Below are 17,696 nucleotides of genomic sequence, written 5' to 3'. Positions count from 1 at the left end.
GCTGAGTATTGAAGGAGAAACAGCGAGAATATCAACAATGACACGACAATACTAAGCCACATATCTCATGACATATTTGGAAACGCTGAAATAAGAGGCTTTACCCCATTCACCGTACTCTCCAGAAGCTGCTGCTTTCAACTACTATTTGTTTCGATTGATAGTTTATGGCCTGGCTGATTAGCAGTCCCGCTCTTATGGCGAAACCTAAAAATGGATCGATTTGTGGATCGCCAAATTCCAGTTACGAAAAGCAAAATCTCTCGCTCGAGTCAATTTCGCCAGTGCACTATAGTTTGAGATTTATTACATTATAGATATTTACATTCTCATTAGGACAAATTTTTATAGTTTTTAAAGAATAATGATGAAAACTAGAAGAAAGATCTCTGAATAAATTTTATAACAAGATACACCGAACTATCTAAGGATGAAAATGATTACGACTAATGAAAGGCTTATGTACCATCTTCTAGCGACACTAAACTGTGGAATATCGAAAATGGGCGCATTTAAGAGGACAAACGGACTAAATAATATTATTCCGTTGTGAACGCAGCAGTGGGTGCATCCAATATTCGGAAAGATAACCATCTGGAATACATGTGGCTCTCAGTCCTTGATTCATGAACTAAGTTGCTTAGATTCGATGAGATTAATTACATGCAGATTACGTAAGAGCAAAATGTTAGTTGCAATTTAAATATCCGTCATACATCTTCCCCCTTTATATCGATATTTTTAGAAAAAATTAAATTGCAATATTTTTTATTCTTAAGCTTAGATTCAAACCGTTTTAATTGTTTCAACACACATTTAAGTTCTTTTTTAATTCAATGTCGGAAATATCACTGACTTATTTTCAAATTATTTATTTTTGAAAGGAACATTGTGTTCTATGAGTTAAGTTACATATACAGCATATATCACACAGCTTTATTCTGGCATCGTTCATCATACAGGGGGCGTAGTGAGAAACTGCGGCAAAAATTAAGTACTTTTAAGCACCTTAGCCCCCAAAATTAAGCACTTTTGTATGAATATGCATCGTAAACTGCTTATTTTCTAAGCATAGTTTTTATTGAAAAAAAATTCTTAAAAATCAATTTTAATTGCTTACTTTTTAAATTTTAATATTTATTTCTGTATTTGCGCAACATCTTCTAATTTAAAATTATGCCTTTTTGGATTTGACAAAAGCATAGAAATTATCATAAAAATGAAAAACAGTAATACCAAAGAAATTAAGTAAACTTTTATAAGATTAACAATAAAGATCTGCGAGTTTTTTCAACTTATCTTAAAATTAAAATAAAATTTCAGATTGATACAACATTTCTGAAAATGTCGATAGTGATGTAGAAATTCAGCATGACCACAAATTTTGTATTTGATTTTTATATAAGCAACAACAATTAAGATCCAACATGGCTGGAATGGAAAAGTAAATTTCTCCTTGTTTGACTCATTTTATTAAATAATTTTATTTGCAATTTTATAAAGCTAAGAACTAAAGCATTCCTATGGCTATCATCATACGACTAGCTAAACTGCCATGAAACTGATGATAGAACAATGCCATGTTCTAAATAAGCATGCTCGGCACGCGGTCAAAGTATCCAAAAAGCGAATTTGGGTTTTAAATACATACTTCTCAATCGATTAAAACCAAAATTTGACTCAAAACTACACTTATTGTCACAAAGTTACATCCAAAATTTGATATATTTAAGTCGCAACATTTTAAAATTATCGCGTTTACATATTTCTGAAAGTACAGATCGACATGCGGTGAACTCCTTGTTGGATTTGGTTCAAATTTCGACAGATGTGAACACAATAGATATTAAATCGGTGTACCAAATTTTAACTATCTAGTGCTCTACGTTTTGTAGTTATCCTGCTAACTTATATTCGAACAGTCGGACAGACAAACAAATTTCCTTTAAACGGATGTTAAAAAGTTGATCGAAACCTACAAGTTTGGTGGCGTGAAGACCGTATACCAAATTGCATCCATCTAGCTCAAAGTGTTTTTGTGTTATCTTTCTCACAGACGAATATTTTCCGAAAATGTGTTTTCGAATTCAAAGAGGTATGACACGTGGAGATTCATTGAAATCTTGAGTACGACTTTTTTTGACGATTGCAATATTTTCTCTAAATTTTGTATACGAGAAAGTAAAAATGAGAATTGAAGCATTCTTTAAAAGTCTTTTTTAACGCCAACGTGAGTCAATATATCGCATTGCTTCAAAATTAACAAAACTTATCACATGAAAATTTTATTCAATATACCTGCTTTAAACTTTTCTAAGTTTAAATAAAAGCAAAGCATTTTTTTTGTTTTCTTTTACAGCAATTTTAACAGCTGCAGAATAATGTGATTCAACGATTCGAAAAAGCAATATCATTTTGAATTTCATTATAATAAAAATATTTGTTATAAACTGTGCCCAAAATTAATTTCTCAGAATTTTTTTTTTTTTTTTTTTTTAATATGGTTAATGGTTTTTCGTTAATGGTTTCGATTTTTTTAATGGTTTTTCGATATATCCTTATATTAATTATTTATAGCTATTATCTAATATATAAAAATACAATTTTGTTTGTTCGTACCTTATGCGCTGGAGTACCTTCAACCGAGTGTGATGAAACTTAACTTATTGCTTGCGCGAAGGTTATATTTTAAAATCGATCACTGCCAAAAGACAAACAGCATGTCTTTCGGCGTTAATCGCACATATCTCAAACAAGATAAAATTATTATGATTGATGCCAATCAATGAGAGTAAAATTATGTAGTGTAAGCGCTAATATTTTCTTATTAATGAAGAGTCATCTACACAGGATGTTGTCATTCAGCGTGCATAATATTTTGTCTGCGGTAAACCGGACATATTTTTGAGAGTTTATCTCACTCATATAAATAGAATTATTGTTATCGATGCCTATCAAGTTGAGTTATATATAATGGAAATTTTCCAGTGCAAATTGTAATTTTTCTATTTATTCAGAGAATCGAGAAACGATATTTCGGTTATACCCGCGTATGTCGTTTTAATTGCTTCGTCAAAAAATATGCCTCCCAAACGTTCGTCACAGCACGTAGAAACAGGCGAATTTGATTTTCTCAAATAAACGAAGAACGACAAATGAGCAATGAAGCAGGTCGTTTACGAACTACGAACTCACGTATTTCAGAATCTCAAAATCAACATGCGACAAGAATTGAAAGAACGTTTTTGTGCTACTTGATCACGCATATTAGAATCAAAAGACCAATATATGACAAGAAGCGAGGCAACTATTCTTAATGGAAAGCCCATTGAAGATGTGCTCATTCCAAGCATTCTAATCATTCCCACCGACAAGCTTTTTGATTTCAAACGACTGCAGTTCCCCAGTCGACTTACATTCTCGATGACCACCAACAAAGCGCAAGGTCAATCACCTCAAGTGTGCGGATTGAACCTAGAAATCCATGTTTTTTACATGGATGGCCAGTTGCATGCTGGATGCTTACGAGTCGGACAGTCAAGAAATTTATTTGTTTTTGCTGAAGACAGAAAAACAAAAAAATATTATCTAACCTAAAGCACTTGAATAATAAAGTAAAAAAAAAATTATTTGTACTTCTTTATATATCCTTAAATTTCAATTAACGTATTCATTGCCGATAAGAAAATAAATATTCTTTTCTATCATTAAACAAGACAGCTGTTTTATATTTCAAGCTATATTTGCAAAATTATTTCTTGTGTGGCAGCAACACGTCAGGTACCAGCTAGTAAGTTATAAATAGCATATCTTAACGTACTGACTGCTCAGAGAGACTCCAAATAAAAGGAATTTTCAATTCATATAATAAAAAATATTCTTTTTCTTCAGAATAAAAATAGTTCAAAAATAATTGTGTTAAAACCCTTTTAATAAAGTGTGTCAGTGCCAAAGCAATGTCTGCATGTTACAATTTATAATATTGCGTTTTTTCAATATAGTAATTTTTAAAATTTTACCCTTTTTACTGCTGACTTAAAAAACTTTTCCTTTCATCTATATCTATACTTATAATAAAGCTCAATGTGTGTGTGTGTATGTGTGTGTGTTGGCGCTCTACAGGCCAGACCATTCAACCTACAGCTACCAAATTTGGCACGTGTATACCTTGGAGGCCGGGAATGTGCACCTGGGGGTTATTTTTTCGAATTTTTAATTAGAATTTTATTTATTTAAAAATTAAGCGAAATTTTGGCGTGTTTCTGCTATAACTTCCGAAAATATTACCGCACAAAAAATATTTTTACATGAAGTTAAAGATCAAAAATTTATCTTTTAAATGATACCAATGTTTTAACCTTAAAATTAAATTTCTATTTTTAATGAATTTTTAAATAAATATTTTAACTATATTTTTCAACAATTTTTTTCGTACAAAATAAAAATAAAATTTAAGCTGCACGAGCACGTTTCGCATTCATGGGAAAAAATTAGCTTTTTCAAAGTGTTGCCATCAGATTGATTAAAGCTCCAATTAAAAATAAATTAAATCTTTTGGGAAATGAAATCTGCAAAAATATAATTTTCGGCACGTGTCTGTAAGAAATGAAACAAATATGAAATATTTTTTCTAAAAAAAAAAAAAAAAAAAAAAAAAAACCCAAGAAAAATTATTTTATGATTTTTTACACTCTCTATATTATTAATCCAATAAATCAGTTTTATTTGTTTTATTTTAAGGCAAGTTTTGTTTAATATGAACAGGATATCCATTCAAATCAGGGCCACACAGCTAATTTGTAAACCTTTAGTAAAACACAGATCTGCTAAAATGGTCTAAATGGAAAATGATTATATTTTATGTAACTTGATTCAATAAATGCTCTAATAAATAACGAATTTTTGATTTTACATAAAGCTTCTGCTGTAGAAATCACGAATAACAAAATGTTCTTGAAACACTAATATTTTAAATAAAAAGAGTTAATTTCCAATCAACTAAATCAATCACTTAAACTGACTGATTTATGAAAATTTGAATATCACTATTCAATAAAAAAAGTATAATTTTAGATTTTCTATCGATCGTTTCAAAGAAAATACGCCAATCAGCGCGCAGGTTTCTCAAGATTAATTGGCCTAAGATTATGAAAATGTTGAGTTTTTCTAAATTTTTAACATTCAAAACTTCATAAATAAGTCTTAGTTGATCGTGGAAAATAGAAATATTCATTTATTTAAAATTCGGTGTGTCCAGAATATTTCTCAGAATCTGATACCTTCCTGCATTAAATTTAGACTTCATAATTTTTGAAATATATTTATATGCCGGAACAAAATATTTTTATTGATTTCATTTCAATCCTTTTGAAAGCAAAACTAAAAACTGAATTATATGCTGAATCTGAGAAATTTTTGTTGAATTATTGTTTGAGATATTACATAAATTATGAAAAATATTTTGTAGTTCACATAAGACTTAAATACCGAGCGATTCTGTTTGCAATACTCATATTCAATAATAATAATAAATAAATAACAATAAAGATGGTAAATAAAATAAAATGCTTGGTTTTATTAAAAAATATCTTTATATTAATTGCAATTTCATCATTTCCACTTAAAATTAAAGTTGAAGTTTTACCGGAAATGACAACAAATTAGCAAAATATATATAGTAAATTGAACGAAACGATCTAAACAACAGTATAAGTTTGGTATGACTATCAAAATTTGAAGATTAAAAATGTTTTGTTTGAAAAGCTATTAAGAGACAAGTTACTTAAAATATTTAATTGAAAATTGTAGCGAGCGGTAATACTGGCGAACCGGCTGGTCGCCAAAGGCGGCTAGTTCTACATAAAAAAAAAAGAAAAGAAAATGACACAATAAAGCCATTTAAAGTAAATTTAAGTAGTTTTAATAAATCATAATTCAAAATCTGATGTCTTGAAAATTTAATTTTGTATATGAATTACATAAATTTTTATTCTTATTTTAATAGTATTTTTGGCAGATTTAATTTAAATATGAACTAGAATTTTAACAATAGGTATGTTATATAACTAAAATTAATCATTCAATTTAGTATTTAAAAACTCAAAAAGAGACGAAAAATAGTAATTCCAAAATGATTAAAACATTGACAAATATTATGGAGGTAAATTAATGTACCGACGCATGTGATACATTAAAAATTTTAGAAAAGCTCCTGATCATGATCAGATATAAGAAAAATATGCCATTATATATCATTATTAATATAAACTCAAAGAAAAAATAACCAACACTCAAGTACAATGCTGTGTTTCTGAATATTAAAATTCTAGCTAGTCATCTTTTATTTTTCTATGAACATTTTAGCATATTATAAAATTTAAAATGAAATAAAAAATTTAAAATTAAATATGAAAAATTAGAATGAAGAAGGGGATGAAAAAAAGGATAATATAAAAAACAGTTAAAAGACTGAAAAATGACCATTAAAATATCTATACATTAAAAACAGAAAAATAATAATTTCACAAAAAAATTTCTTAAGTCAATTGAATGCAGGAATTTTTAAATTAATTCACAGTACTGATATTAATTAATTTGAAAATAAAAAAAACAGCATGAATAAAAAAAAATTCTTTTAAACTGCATGAAAATTTGAATGAAGCGCAAGAGTGAAATAAATTGGAGTAATAAAATTTATCCATTAAAAATATGCATTATCTTAAATAAAAATAATTGTATTCTAATAAAAAATATATAATGAAATTAGAAAAGAGCATTTTTTAAAGATATAAAATAAACATTATACACTTTTAGAAGTATAAAAGCGCATACTGCAGAAAAGCATGCGGATTAAAAAGAAAAACACATTTTCCCCCATATGCAAAACAATGCCTTGAAATCAAAAAAGATTTGTAAAATATTGTCAGGGCTGATTCTCAATAATCATGCAAATTCGATCACTAACGAAAATAAAATATATCGAAAATTAGATAAGTATCGGCAATTCGATATGTATTAATTTTTTTATAAGTATTGGCAGTTCGACCATGATCGATCGAGTACTAAAATTAGTTTTGAAAGGAGTTCAGCAAGCAATTCAATCGCAGGCGGAAGCGGAGGTATAACGGGAACTTTTTTTATGCGAGTTCGCTTGAGTGTGAAAATGTCAGCTGCGAATAAAATTGTGGATTGAATTTAAATGAATCCTTTTTGCGTTTTTCTGAATATGAATATTTATTAACAGTTTCAGTGAACAACCTTCTGATAACCGGAATTATTTTTTCCATAACGGTATCATTCAATCAGGAAACATAAAACAGCTTATTCCAAAGTGACATGTTTAAAACAAATAGTTTTATATATTAGAATATGACAGTGTTTATAGAAATATTAACAAAAATTATGGAAAAGGGTGGTAAAGAATGAAGAGCATCAAAAATAAGCACTAACCTGTAACCAAAACGAAAATAGTGAATATCTATTTGTTGTATCGCGATTCATCGTGAACTATTATTCATGATCATGATATCGATATTTTTCAAAAACTGGCATCGAAAAATCGAAAATAGGCACAGTCCTACCATCTATATATTGAGATAAAAATAAGCTTCAAAATTTCATTACATCAAAAATTCTTTCTGGCAACCAAATTTCATCAATGTAGGTCTATTCGTTGCAAATGCTGCTCACTGCCCCTCAAATGGTTATCATTTGAAAAGATGAGGAATTACTTCGTTTCTTTATCAAAATTGTAGTTGTAAACCAAACTGATGTTTGAAATTTTCTTTGACCAATATTCTAAATAATACCTTCAATGTGTCTTAGACAACTGAATTCTCCACACATACTCCCAAACATGCAGTGCCTGGGAATGAATTTCTTTATGATGATCTAATCATAGAGGTCAAGGGCTTTTTTTCAAAACGTCCCATTACATACTCCAAAACCAGGATTACAATCTACAAAAGGTACTGCTGATTTGATGGAATTCTCATGATTAATTTCCACGAGCTCGAACTAGGTTAAATCATAACTGCATACTTTTGCTGTTGACAATTAGATGGAGTAAATACCAGGTTTTAAAAAGTACCCAGCCTTCCTCAACAGAAAGCAGTCATCATAAGCAGGTACAATGCAAATTCATGCACCACAAAAAGGATTTGGATAAAAAAAATGAGGAGGGAAGTATTGCCTCACTTGCCTTCTTTGCCTGATACAGCATACTTTGATTACTATTTATTCTAATCATTGCAACATATATCAGTGTAAAGAATTATGAAATCTCTTTTTAAAAAAATGCAAAAACCATCTTCATTTTATAGATTCAGAATTAAAAATATATCCAGTAGATGGCATTATACATTTGATAATGAATGTGATAACATCACACTCAAAATATATTTCAAATCCATTTTAATATGATATACAGCATAATTTTATAGACTCCTTGATATCTCTAATAATTTTCATAGCTATTTTTGATTAGTAATTTAAGATGTTACAAAAACATGATGAATGAAACTTTCATGGCTTATATGCTTTAAAAACATTGATAATTTAAAGCACTTCAATGAACACACACACACATTATATATATATATATATATATATATATATATATATATATATATATATATATATATATATATATATATATATATATTGCAACATCCTTGAAAAGTGAAACAATGAAAAAATCTCTTAGTCTTGAAAACCATTTACTAGTCACAAAAGATTTAAAATAAACTGCAAGACTGTGACAACTTCATCTTCATTTTGAACATATCTTTTGTAACAGAAAATAACATTTATGAAGCCTCAAACAAATATATATAGCTTTTAACATAAAATCCATCGGAAACCTCTGAAATTAGTACTAAGGCAAAAGTTACAGTAAAGGCAGAAGTATCTGTATATCAACTATATATTACTACCAGTGTATCTTTTCTATTTTTGCACTTATTTTTAATAATTATATAAAAAAAGATATTTCTTACCTCAGCACCAGCTGCTTTATCTTTAAGTTGTTTATGAAGCCAATCAAAAACAATTTTCGCAGATGATATATTGAATTCTTGGTTTTGAACAAAATTATCATTCCCATCATTTGCTAAAATACAATCTTTTAAGTTTTCTAAAACATGATTTATAGAAACACTACAGTCACTCTCTTGAGCATCAGACACTTTAGCAGGATAAAAAGTATTCGAGCAAAATAGTTCATTGGAAGAGTTTAAAGACTTGGAATTTGACGAATTCCTTTTTTCTAAAGCCTGGACTTCTAATTCATGATTTGTGGCTGCAAAAGAAAGGAAGCATTGATGAAAAATTTAGCTTAATCAATAAAAATAGAGATCATAGCACTTGAAAGAAAACAGTCAGAGAAAAAAAAATGAAAACTTTAATGGTATAAAAGCGAAGGAAACTTCAATCTAATCATATTACAGCAAATTCAATGGTATAATAAGAGTTATAATTGACAATTTCATGCTATGTTACAATTCAATAACATTTATGAAGTAACAGAAGTCATAAATAATAAGCTTTATTACAATTTTCACCTGATACTAATTGTAATTTTTAGCATCTCCCTCCCTTGTAATTTCTATAAATGTTTTTCAAAATTAACCATATTTAGGTTGTTTAATAGTAAGTAACTTCAGACTAATTCACATTTATAATTCTGCTTCAACACTTCACTCTTCATAATTAAAAGGGAAGCTGATCTCATGGCTGAATTCCATTTTTAATAACATATGAAATTGAAAAACAAAATTACAATAAAAAACACAGCTGAAAATTACTGATCATAATATCATCTAAAATACAGAAAGAATGAAAAAAAAAAAAAAAAAAAAAAGCAAGAAACATGAGATAATAATTAAGATTCATGGCACCACATATTAATATCAGAAACCACTCAAATGAATTCTCGTTGATGCCATTTGGTTAGAAAAGTTTCAAATAAAAGATCAAATTAATAATGAAATACTCTGTTGTATTTGGGTGAATATTTAAGACACTTTCCAGTACACTTCCTATTATTTAGAGATTTAAAATTTATATTTTAAAACCATTAATGTATTATACAGTTTTTAAAATTAAATAGTCACATAAAATGTTTGACACTTCTAAAATCTCCAACTGCAACTCCAACACTTCTGGTATCTCAAGCCTGCTACTTACTAGGAATAATAAATTAAAACTTAAAAAGTAAACAATCACAGTGAAACCTGTCTACAGCAATATTGCATACCTAGATAAAATATTGTTAGAGACAGGTTATTGTTATAGACAGTTTGAACATAACAAATATATTTTTAGACTTTAAATTATTTAACTCATATTACAATTTCAAAATAAAAATTTTACAAGCAATAGTCAGCAATATAAAAATATACACAATATCATTGTGCCCCCTGCAAGTTCGTCACATTGATGGTGAAACACCCTATATATTTTAGCCTATCTAAAAATTCAGATACATATTAAAAACATTTGGTACAGTAGTGGGAAAAAATTTAGGTTATATACACTATCAGCTTTCTGAAGAAGAAAAGTTATTACTGTAGACAGATAAAGCAATTACTGCTGCATGCAGGTTCACAGTATATTAAATAAGAATTTTAGAAGGATCAAAAGGAAATATCATTATAGATAGCATTGTTATTCATAAGTTTCACTATTACTTTACAGACAGAAAACCAGCACAAAGTATATGTGAAAATGAAAATCTTGAAAAGATAAAAGTGCATACCCTCATGAAATTCTTTCTCTTATATAAAGTTTATTAGTCTTTTATACAAGTTTTATTAGTTAAAAAATATATACTTTGTGTTCCTTTAAAAACTTTTTTAAAGAAATACCTCTTAGCTTTTTAAAAACTTGATTGAACTATTTTAAGTAGGGGGGGGGGGGATGAAGCTAGCTACTGAATACTTAAATCTGAGTAAATAATTTGTAATAAAAATTATGAATTTTATTAATTAATACATCAAATTAGAAATAGCCTTTTCTTGACTTAAGGGACTGCTCAACATGGATGGTAAATATACCTACAACAAACCTAAAATTACATACATAAGTAAATCCTTGCATTCTAAATAATATACAAGGAATTGAACAAAATTTTGATCTAAAAATCTTTGTGAGCATGCACTGTTCTAAATTCCTTCAATCTAAATTATAATTTTTATGTATGCTTTCTTTATAAAAAATACAAAAAATATTTTATGGCTCAAATTTTAATACAATTTCTAAAGGAAATAAAGAACAAATTTAATAATGAACAAAAAGGAGAAATTTCCAGAGATGCCTAAAAGTATTTCATGAGAAGTTTATTATAAAAATAAATCTTTAAAGAGAAAATTTGTTGATGAACTGATTTTAAAAGAGTAAAAGAAACATTAAACAGAATAAGACACTAATTAATAGAAAACATTAATTACCTGCAATTATATCATCCATTTGCTCTAAAGCTGCAGCTAATACTTGACTAGCATCAAGGGTTGCATCCCTCGGATGGCCATCAGGAACATGAAAAGGATTTCCTCCATACATCTCTAAATTGCAAAAATCTGTCAAATTCAACAAAAGAGTAGTCAAATAAGATTAAAAAATATTTGAAAACAAATTTAAGTAATAATTATTAGAAATACAAGAAATAGTCACACAAGAATAGTCATGAAGATATGGTTTTTAAACTGATTTAAGGGATGATGGGAAAGAGGAAGAGAAAGCTTAGAATTCAATTAGAGTATTATATTCCCCAAAATAGTTTTTGTTTGACTTTTATTCTAAATATAAGAATTTTGGGGGGTCCACAATCAATTTTTTTTAGAAAGCTAAATTGCTACAAAACAATGCAATGAAGATTTACCTCTATATGGTAGATTTCTACCTAGTGCTACTGGGCTGAAAGCAGAGTAGAAGTCAAAAAATGTGTAAAAACTACAAATTCTGTATTACAATAAAATTTTGTCAAGTATATTTGGTCAAATTCTTACCCATTTTATTATGTTCACTTTATAATTACAGTATTTATAAACACCAAGCATCTGCTGCAATATATTGTACACAAATGTGGGCACTGCATAATCGCAGGTCATAATAAATAATATATATTTTTTAAAGCAATAATAAAAATTAACCTAAAATAAATCATTAATTGTTGATCAAGATTTATTGAAAAAATGAAACAAAATTGATCAGTTCATTAAAAGGGAGAGCTTCATTATGTATACTATCAAGGATTGCAAAATACCTAGATCTGCCACGGGCCCCTATATAATTTTGGTTAAGAGAAGGTATCAAGTGGAGCTAATTAAAAAAAAAAATGATTTAGTCCTTTACTCTCCAACTCTTTTATTAAAGGAGGGGGGGGCATCAATAACTTTTTAAGGACCTATTTTATAAAATTCAAGGACCATAAAGTTATACTTTTGATATGGAAATGCAAATAATATAAATAAAACTTTATCCTCTATTAATTTTTAATTGTATGATTACATTCTTGCCCTTAATGTTTAATGTAAGAGTACTGAGTACAACTGTTATGCTTATTTTCAGTTACTAAGCAAAAATCTACAATTAAAAATAGGTCTCAAGATTACAATATAAGCACCATACAGGAACTACTAGATGCTAATTTCACACAAACTATTAAAGGGTGCTGACTTCACAAACACATTTATACTTTAGTTGAAACAGATTTCAATGTCTTTAAATGTCAATTCTATAAGAAAATTAACCTTACCTTTGACAAGTGTTTGACAAAATGAAGAGGTAATTACAAGAAACGGATACAAATAACAATTAGAACAGTTCCCTTGGAAAGCAAAGACCCTAACTAAAATCTCTGAAGGGATATTAGTAAATTTTGAGACAGTAAAATGATACAAACTTAAAAATTTATATTTTACATTTGTACATCTGGACGACTAATCTGAAAATTTAAATGTAATTAATGAAGAGAAAGGCCAAATATTTAGACATAAGGGAAATGGAAAAAAGTATCAAGGAAATTAGATATCACATTCAGTGTCTTTCAATTTCTGATATTACATTACAATTTGATTTCGATTACTGTTGGATACTGGAAAGAAATAATTGTTGACAAATTCATCTGGGGGGGGGCATTTGAAAGTGGGAGAGAATGCTATTATAAGGAACTGCAACTTTATCCCCAAAGTCTTGAAACAATTTAAACCAAGATATGGCTAGGATATAAAGTCTGTGTTTCCGAAATGATATAATAAGAATGTCAATATTTTTTTAGCTATTTCACCTAACACAAATATAAAACAATTTAGTTTTCTCCTAATTAAATAAGCAAAATAGCAATGGATTTTGCTTTTGGAATTAACAATGAAACTTATAAAAAATCAGTTGATAACATTTAAATAATTTTTAAACAGTATTTGTAAAAATTATTCTTTATGATCTAGGCAGATCACAAGATAAATAATTTTTTTTTTTTTTTTTTTTTTGCATTATAAACTTAAATAACAATAAAAAAAACATGAATACTATTCTTATATCACCAGTAGCACATACCATAAAAAAAATCAATCTTCAAATCATTTGATTAAATGAGTAACATGTTGAAATTCTATGACAAAGCCTATCGCATAATGAAATAGGAATACATTTTTCATATTATGGCATCTTTTTAGAGAATACTTAACTTTTTTTTCAACATATTAATGAAATCTCTACATTCAAAGAGCACCTCACTTAAACATAAAAACTATTGTATTGCTGACCGAGATGATCTAGGTAGAAATAGGTTTTATATTTGGACCAAATATGAAATATAAAGTCAATAGATAAACAATTACACAAATTGAAAGAAATATGCCTACTTGTTACACTTTTTAGATAAATCTTTTTATACAAAAGATTTACTAAGGAGAATAGAATGCACTTTACTCTTTGCTTGACAATGAATCTTTTCCTGAATAATTAATGGGCCACTACGTTTATATAGCAAATCAAACAAGCTGAATGAATCACATCAGCTAGTTGGTTTGATTAAATATATAATAGCGTTTTTTCTAGATGAATACATTTTGTTGTAAATACAAAGTTACTAGGTTCCTATTGCTAGAGAAGTCTAATAATTTATTTATTCTGATTATTTTTCATTAAAACGTTCAACCCAATACTCATTTTGGATGCTGCGGGCATTATGAGCATAAATTTTCCTTCTTCATCTGTTCTTTCCACAACTAAACAAAACCCTATAATTTATTTCTAATCAAAAAGATGCATAGTTCAGCAACGGATTGTAAAACCCTCCGCGTTTTTGTGCATGCGTTAGGATGGGTTTAATTCTTCAAAACAGGAGCGAAAGGAAAGATGAAAAGAGGAGATGTTTATATTCACTAGTATGTAATAGGGAAAATCCAAGGTCAAAGGGAACACTGAAAATGCACTCATCGTTCCGCGTCTCACCCCTTAATGAGATGGAGACATCGAAATGTGGTTGTCTCAGAATCCATTGACGAACTATACCTAGTACTCATTAAGGCAGGGTGATGACTAACATCACAATATATCATAAAAGAGAATTGGATATTTCTTGAATACATAATTTATTGGACTTATAAATTACAGCTATGCTCTTTTAACATACCGACTAATCAGAGCTCATCCAAATAATGGGAATTTTCAGTTTATCTTTCTGAATTTTCATTACATGTGATAAAAATATCAGGCTTTCATAAAATCTCTTCAAAAAAGTATTGCAATAACATTTCACTTCAGTAACAGCAGCATTTTACAATACATTATAATATTTAATTTCTTCAAATAAGGAGAAATTTCTAAAATTTGAGTTTCTTTTCTGCTAAAATAATTAATGCAGGTATTTTTAATGCTTCATACACAAACATACAAAGATATACCAACACTTATCACAAACCAAATTAAATAGGTTCTAATTAATCTCAAATTCAAAAACTAAAATATCCTGAAAAATTTAGTACAAGAAAAATTTTTTTCTATAAAATAAGGAGTAATAGTAGCAGATCCAATTTAAATGTGTAACTAGAATTTTAACCAATTTTGTCCATTAGTTAATTACAAATAAAGAGACTTTAATTTACAATTTCAGAAGAAAAAAAAAAAGTATTGTTTAAATGTGCAAAATATGCATAATAAATCCAATGCAATGTTAATGCACTTATGAAAAAATACTACAATACATTTGTTATAATCCATGTGTTTCTCCTTAACTATTTCGTGTTTTGTCCAACTAAGTTTAGCTATTATGTTTTCTTTTTAAATTCAGTCCTGTTTGTATAGTATGTTATGTATTGTATTACATGTATGAGCATGTACTTATGTCAATAAATATCCTACATATTCATGAATGCTCTACCATATTTAATATTAATGTAGCACCTACTCAAAAGCTATAACATTAAAAATTTTAGAAAAGATCTTGAAACTTTCAAGCAAATACTACAGTTATATCAATTCGAAAACAAGGACAAATAAAAGAAAAATATATACTGTATTATTAACAAACTCATAGAAAAAAAATTATCAACATCTAAATCAAACACTCAGGCTTCAGAATATTAATATCATTTAAGGTTATCCTACCAAAAACTAGGTATATTGCGACATTCAAATTACAAATAAAAAAGTAAAGTATTAAAAAAGATTACATAAAAGGCAATTATAGATTTAAAAACTATGACTAAAAATCTTTACCTTTAAAATATAACAGTTTAATAAAGAGAATTTAAATCAGGTACATTTTTTAATCAGATTAATAGACTAAATTTAAAAATAGAAAATAAAGTAAATTAAAAAAATGATGAGTAAAAAGTACATCATATATTCCAATGATAAAATGTGGAATAAATTCAAACAATAAAATCTATCATTTCAGCAGCATACAACTGGCTTAATAGTGATGTCTTCAAATTGAATTCAGAAATATAGCCAGGACTAGTTTGAAATGTCATGATTGTTCCATCAGGATCAAAATTTAGATAGTTACCACAGTTGAATGAATCTATTGCTAAAAATAGTCTTCATTATAAGTACAAAATAATTTAATAACTAATATATCAGGAAATTGAAATGAGGTAATTTTTTTAAACCTGAAAATGATATTTTTTTAAATTGAAAAATATATAATATAGAAAGGCATATGAATCAAAAAGGAAAAGAAATGACATTGCATTGTACGTTTTATTATATAGAATCAGAAAAAACTAAAAGCTTATCATTCCCTTAATAAATATTTCCCTTTCTGAAAAAATTCCTTTATGATATCTCCCAATCCAACTGAGTAATATTGCCAGAAAAAGTACCGTGCAGTGGTCTCAAGTATATTTTCAACATATAAAATTTTGATTTTATAAATTTTAAAATAAGGCATTATGTCAAATATTAATTACTTTATTAACAAAGCTACATTAATAAGTATTATGTAGATTTATTAAACTAAGTTTTAAAAAGAGACTGGCGTTATGCAAATAAAAGGTCTATAGACAACTTAGATGTAACAAAGAAATAATTTATTATCATAAACTAATTATTTTGCTTATTACAATGTAAAAATTGTCAGTAAACAAAATTTAACAGGGACAGATATATCCACTGATAAATTATATTATAAAATACGTAATCTCTTTTGACACAAATACTTATTTCTTTTAAAAATACACATTTATTTAAAGCAGATTTTTTTTTAAAAAAATTGCATATTTAATATTGTCAAATAATATAGTTAAAAAAAAAAACTAGTATGCTGCAAGTTAAAAGAATTTTTTTTTTAAGTAAATAAACTATTTTGTACGGAATTTAATTCGATAATAAAAGAAAGAAAAGATGCAGAAAAATTTTTTCTTTAAAAAATAATGTGTATCATATGCGAGGCGGGTAAGAATTGAAATTTTTAGAATTAAAAATGTTTAGGAAAATAAAAATTTTATTGTATATACATGTTTTAGAGAATTAAAACAATAGCATTAAAAATGAATAAATATCTAAATAGTCTTTTCATGTAAATTGCATTTCAGAACGCAAAACTTACTAACTACGATAGAAATTCCAAAACTTTATTTTAGAATTTAAATTCGTAAAATAAGGTGTGTATATCAATAAATAAATAAAATATTATTAGAATATATATTAAGAATAGAATTGAATATTAAGACAAACAGCTAAATTTTTAATACTCATGTAATTAATTTTATAAAAATATATATACCTGTCATCCTCAATTAGATAAGAAATGGAATGTAAAAGTAAACAGTACAGTACAAACAAAAACGTTTAAACAACCATGTTTTCGATGTTGTGAACTTTCATGACTACGGTTAAAGATAATACTTACAAAACTAAAAAAAAAATACAAATACTTACAAAAAAAAAAGAAAAGATTAATTTGGCCACCACAATCGAATAGTAAATAAAGAGATTCTTGTCTTTAAGGTTAAATTAAAATCTGAGCATGAATAGGTACATGAAAATACGAAAAGAAAATTATTAATTGATTTGAACAATAATATATCTATAAATTATGATGAAAAATAAAAGTATTATGCATTATTATTTAAAAATTATCCTATTTTAGGCATAGTTGGAAATAAAACAGAGTAAATAATATGTAGAAAGTGGCCGTTAAGATTGGTATATAGGATTAACCTTCTCCATTTGGAACTATATACTATGTC

The 17,696-nt window shown here is 27.4% G+C and overlaps 1 protein-coding gene across 1 annotated transcript in view; it reads right to left on the bottom strand.

Moving 5' to 3' along the window:
• LOC129959635 (liprin-beta-1-like) overlaps positions 1-17,328 on the bottom strand; it is an 85,082-nt gene extending 67,754 nt beyond the window's left edge. The window contains exons 1-3 of the mRNA XM_056072514.1: positions 17,231-17,328; positions 11,448-11,576; positions 8,997-9,298 (exon numbers count right to left, since the gene is read on the bottom strand). Coding sequence (XP_055928489.1) covers positions 8,997-9,298; positions 11,448-11,576; positions 17,231-17,237 — 438 coding nt within the window. The 5' untranslated portion in view covers positions 17,238-17,328. The remainder of the gene's footprint in view (positions 1-8,996; positions 9,299-11,447; positions 11,577-17,230) is intronic.
• Between the last annotated feature and the right edge of the window lie 368 nt (positions 17,329-17,696).

The sequence above is a fragment of the Argiope bruennichi genome, chromosome X2 (assembly GCF_947563725.1).
Source record: "Argiope bruennichi chromosome X2, qqArgBrue1.1, whole genome shotgun sequence".
Lineage (NCBI taxonomy): Eukaryota > Metazoa > Arthropoda > Arachnida > Araneae > Araneidae > Argiope > Argiope bruennichi.
Note: the sequence above shows the minus strand (reverse complement) of the source record. Positions and strands in the feature narration are given on the sequence as shown.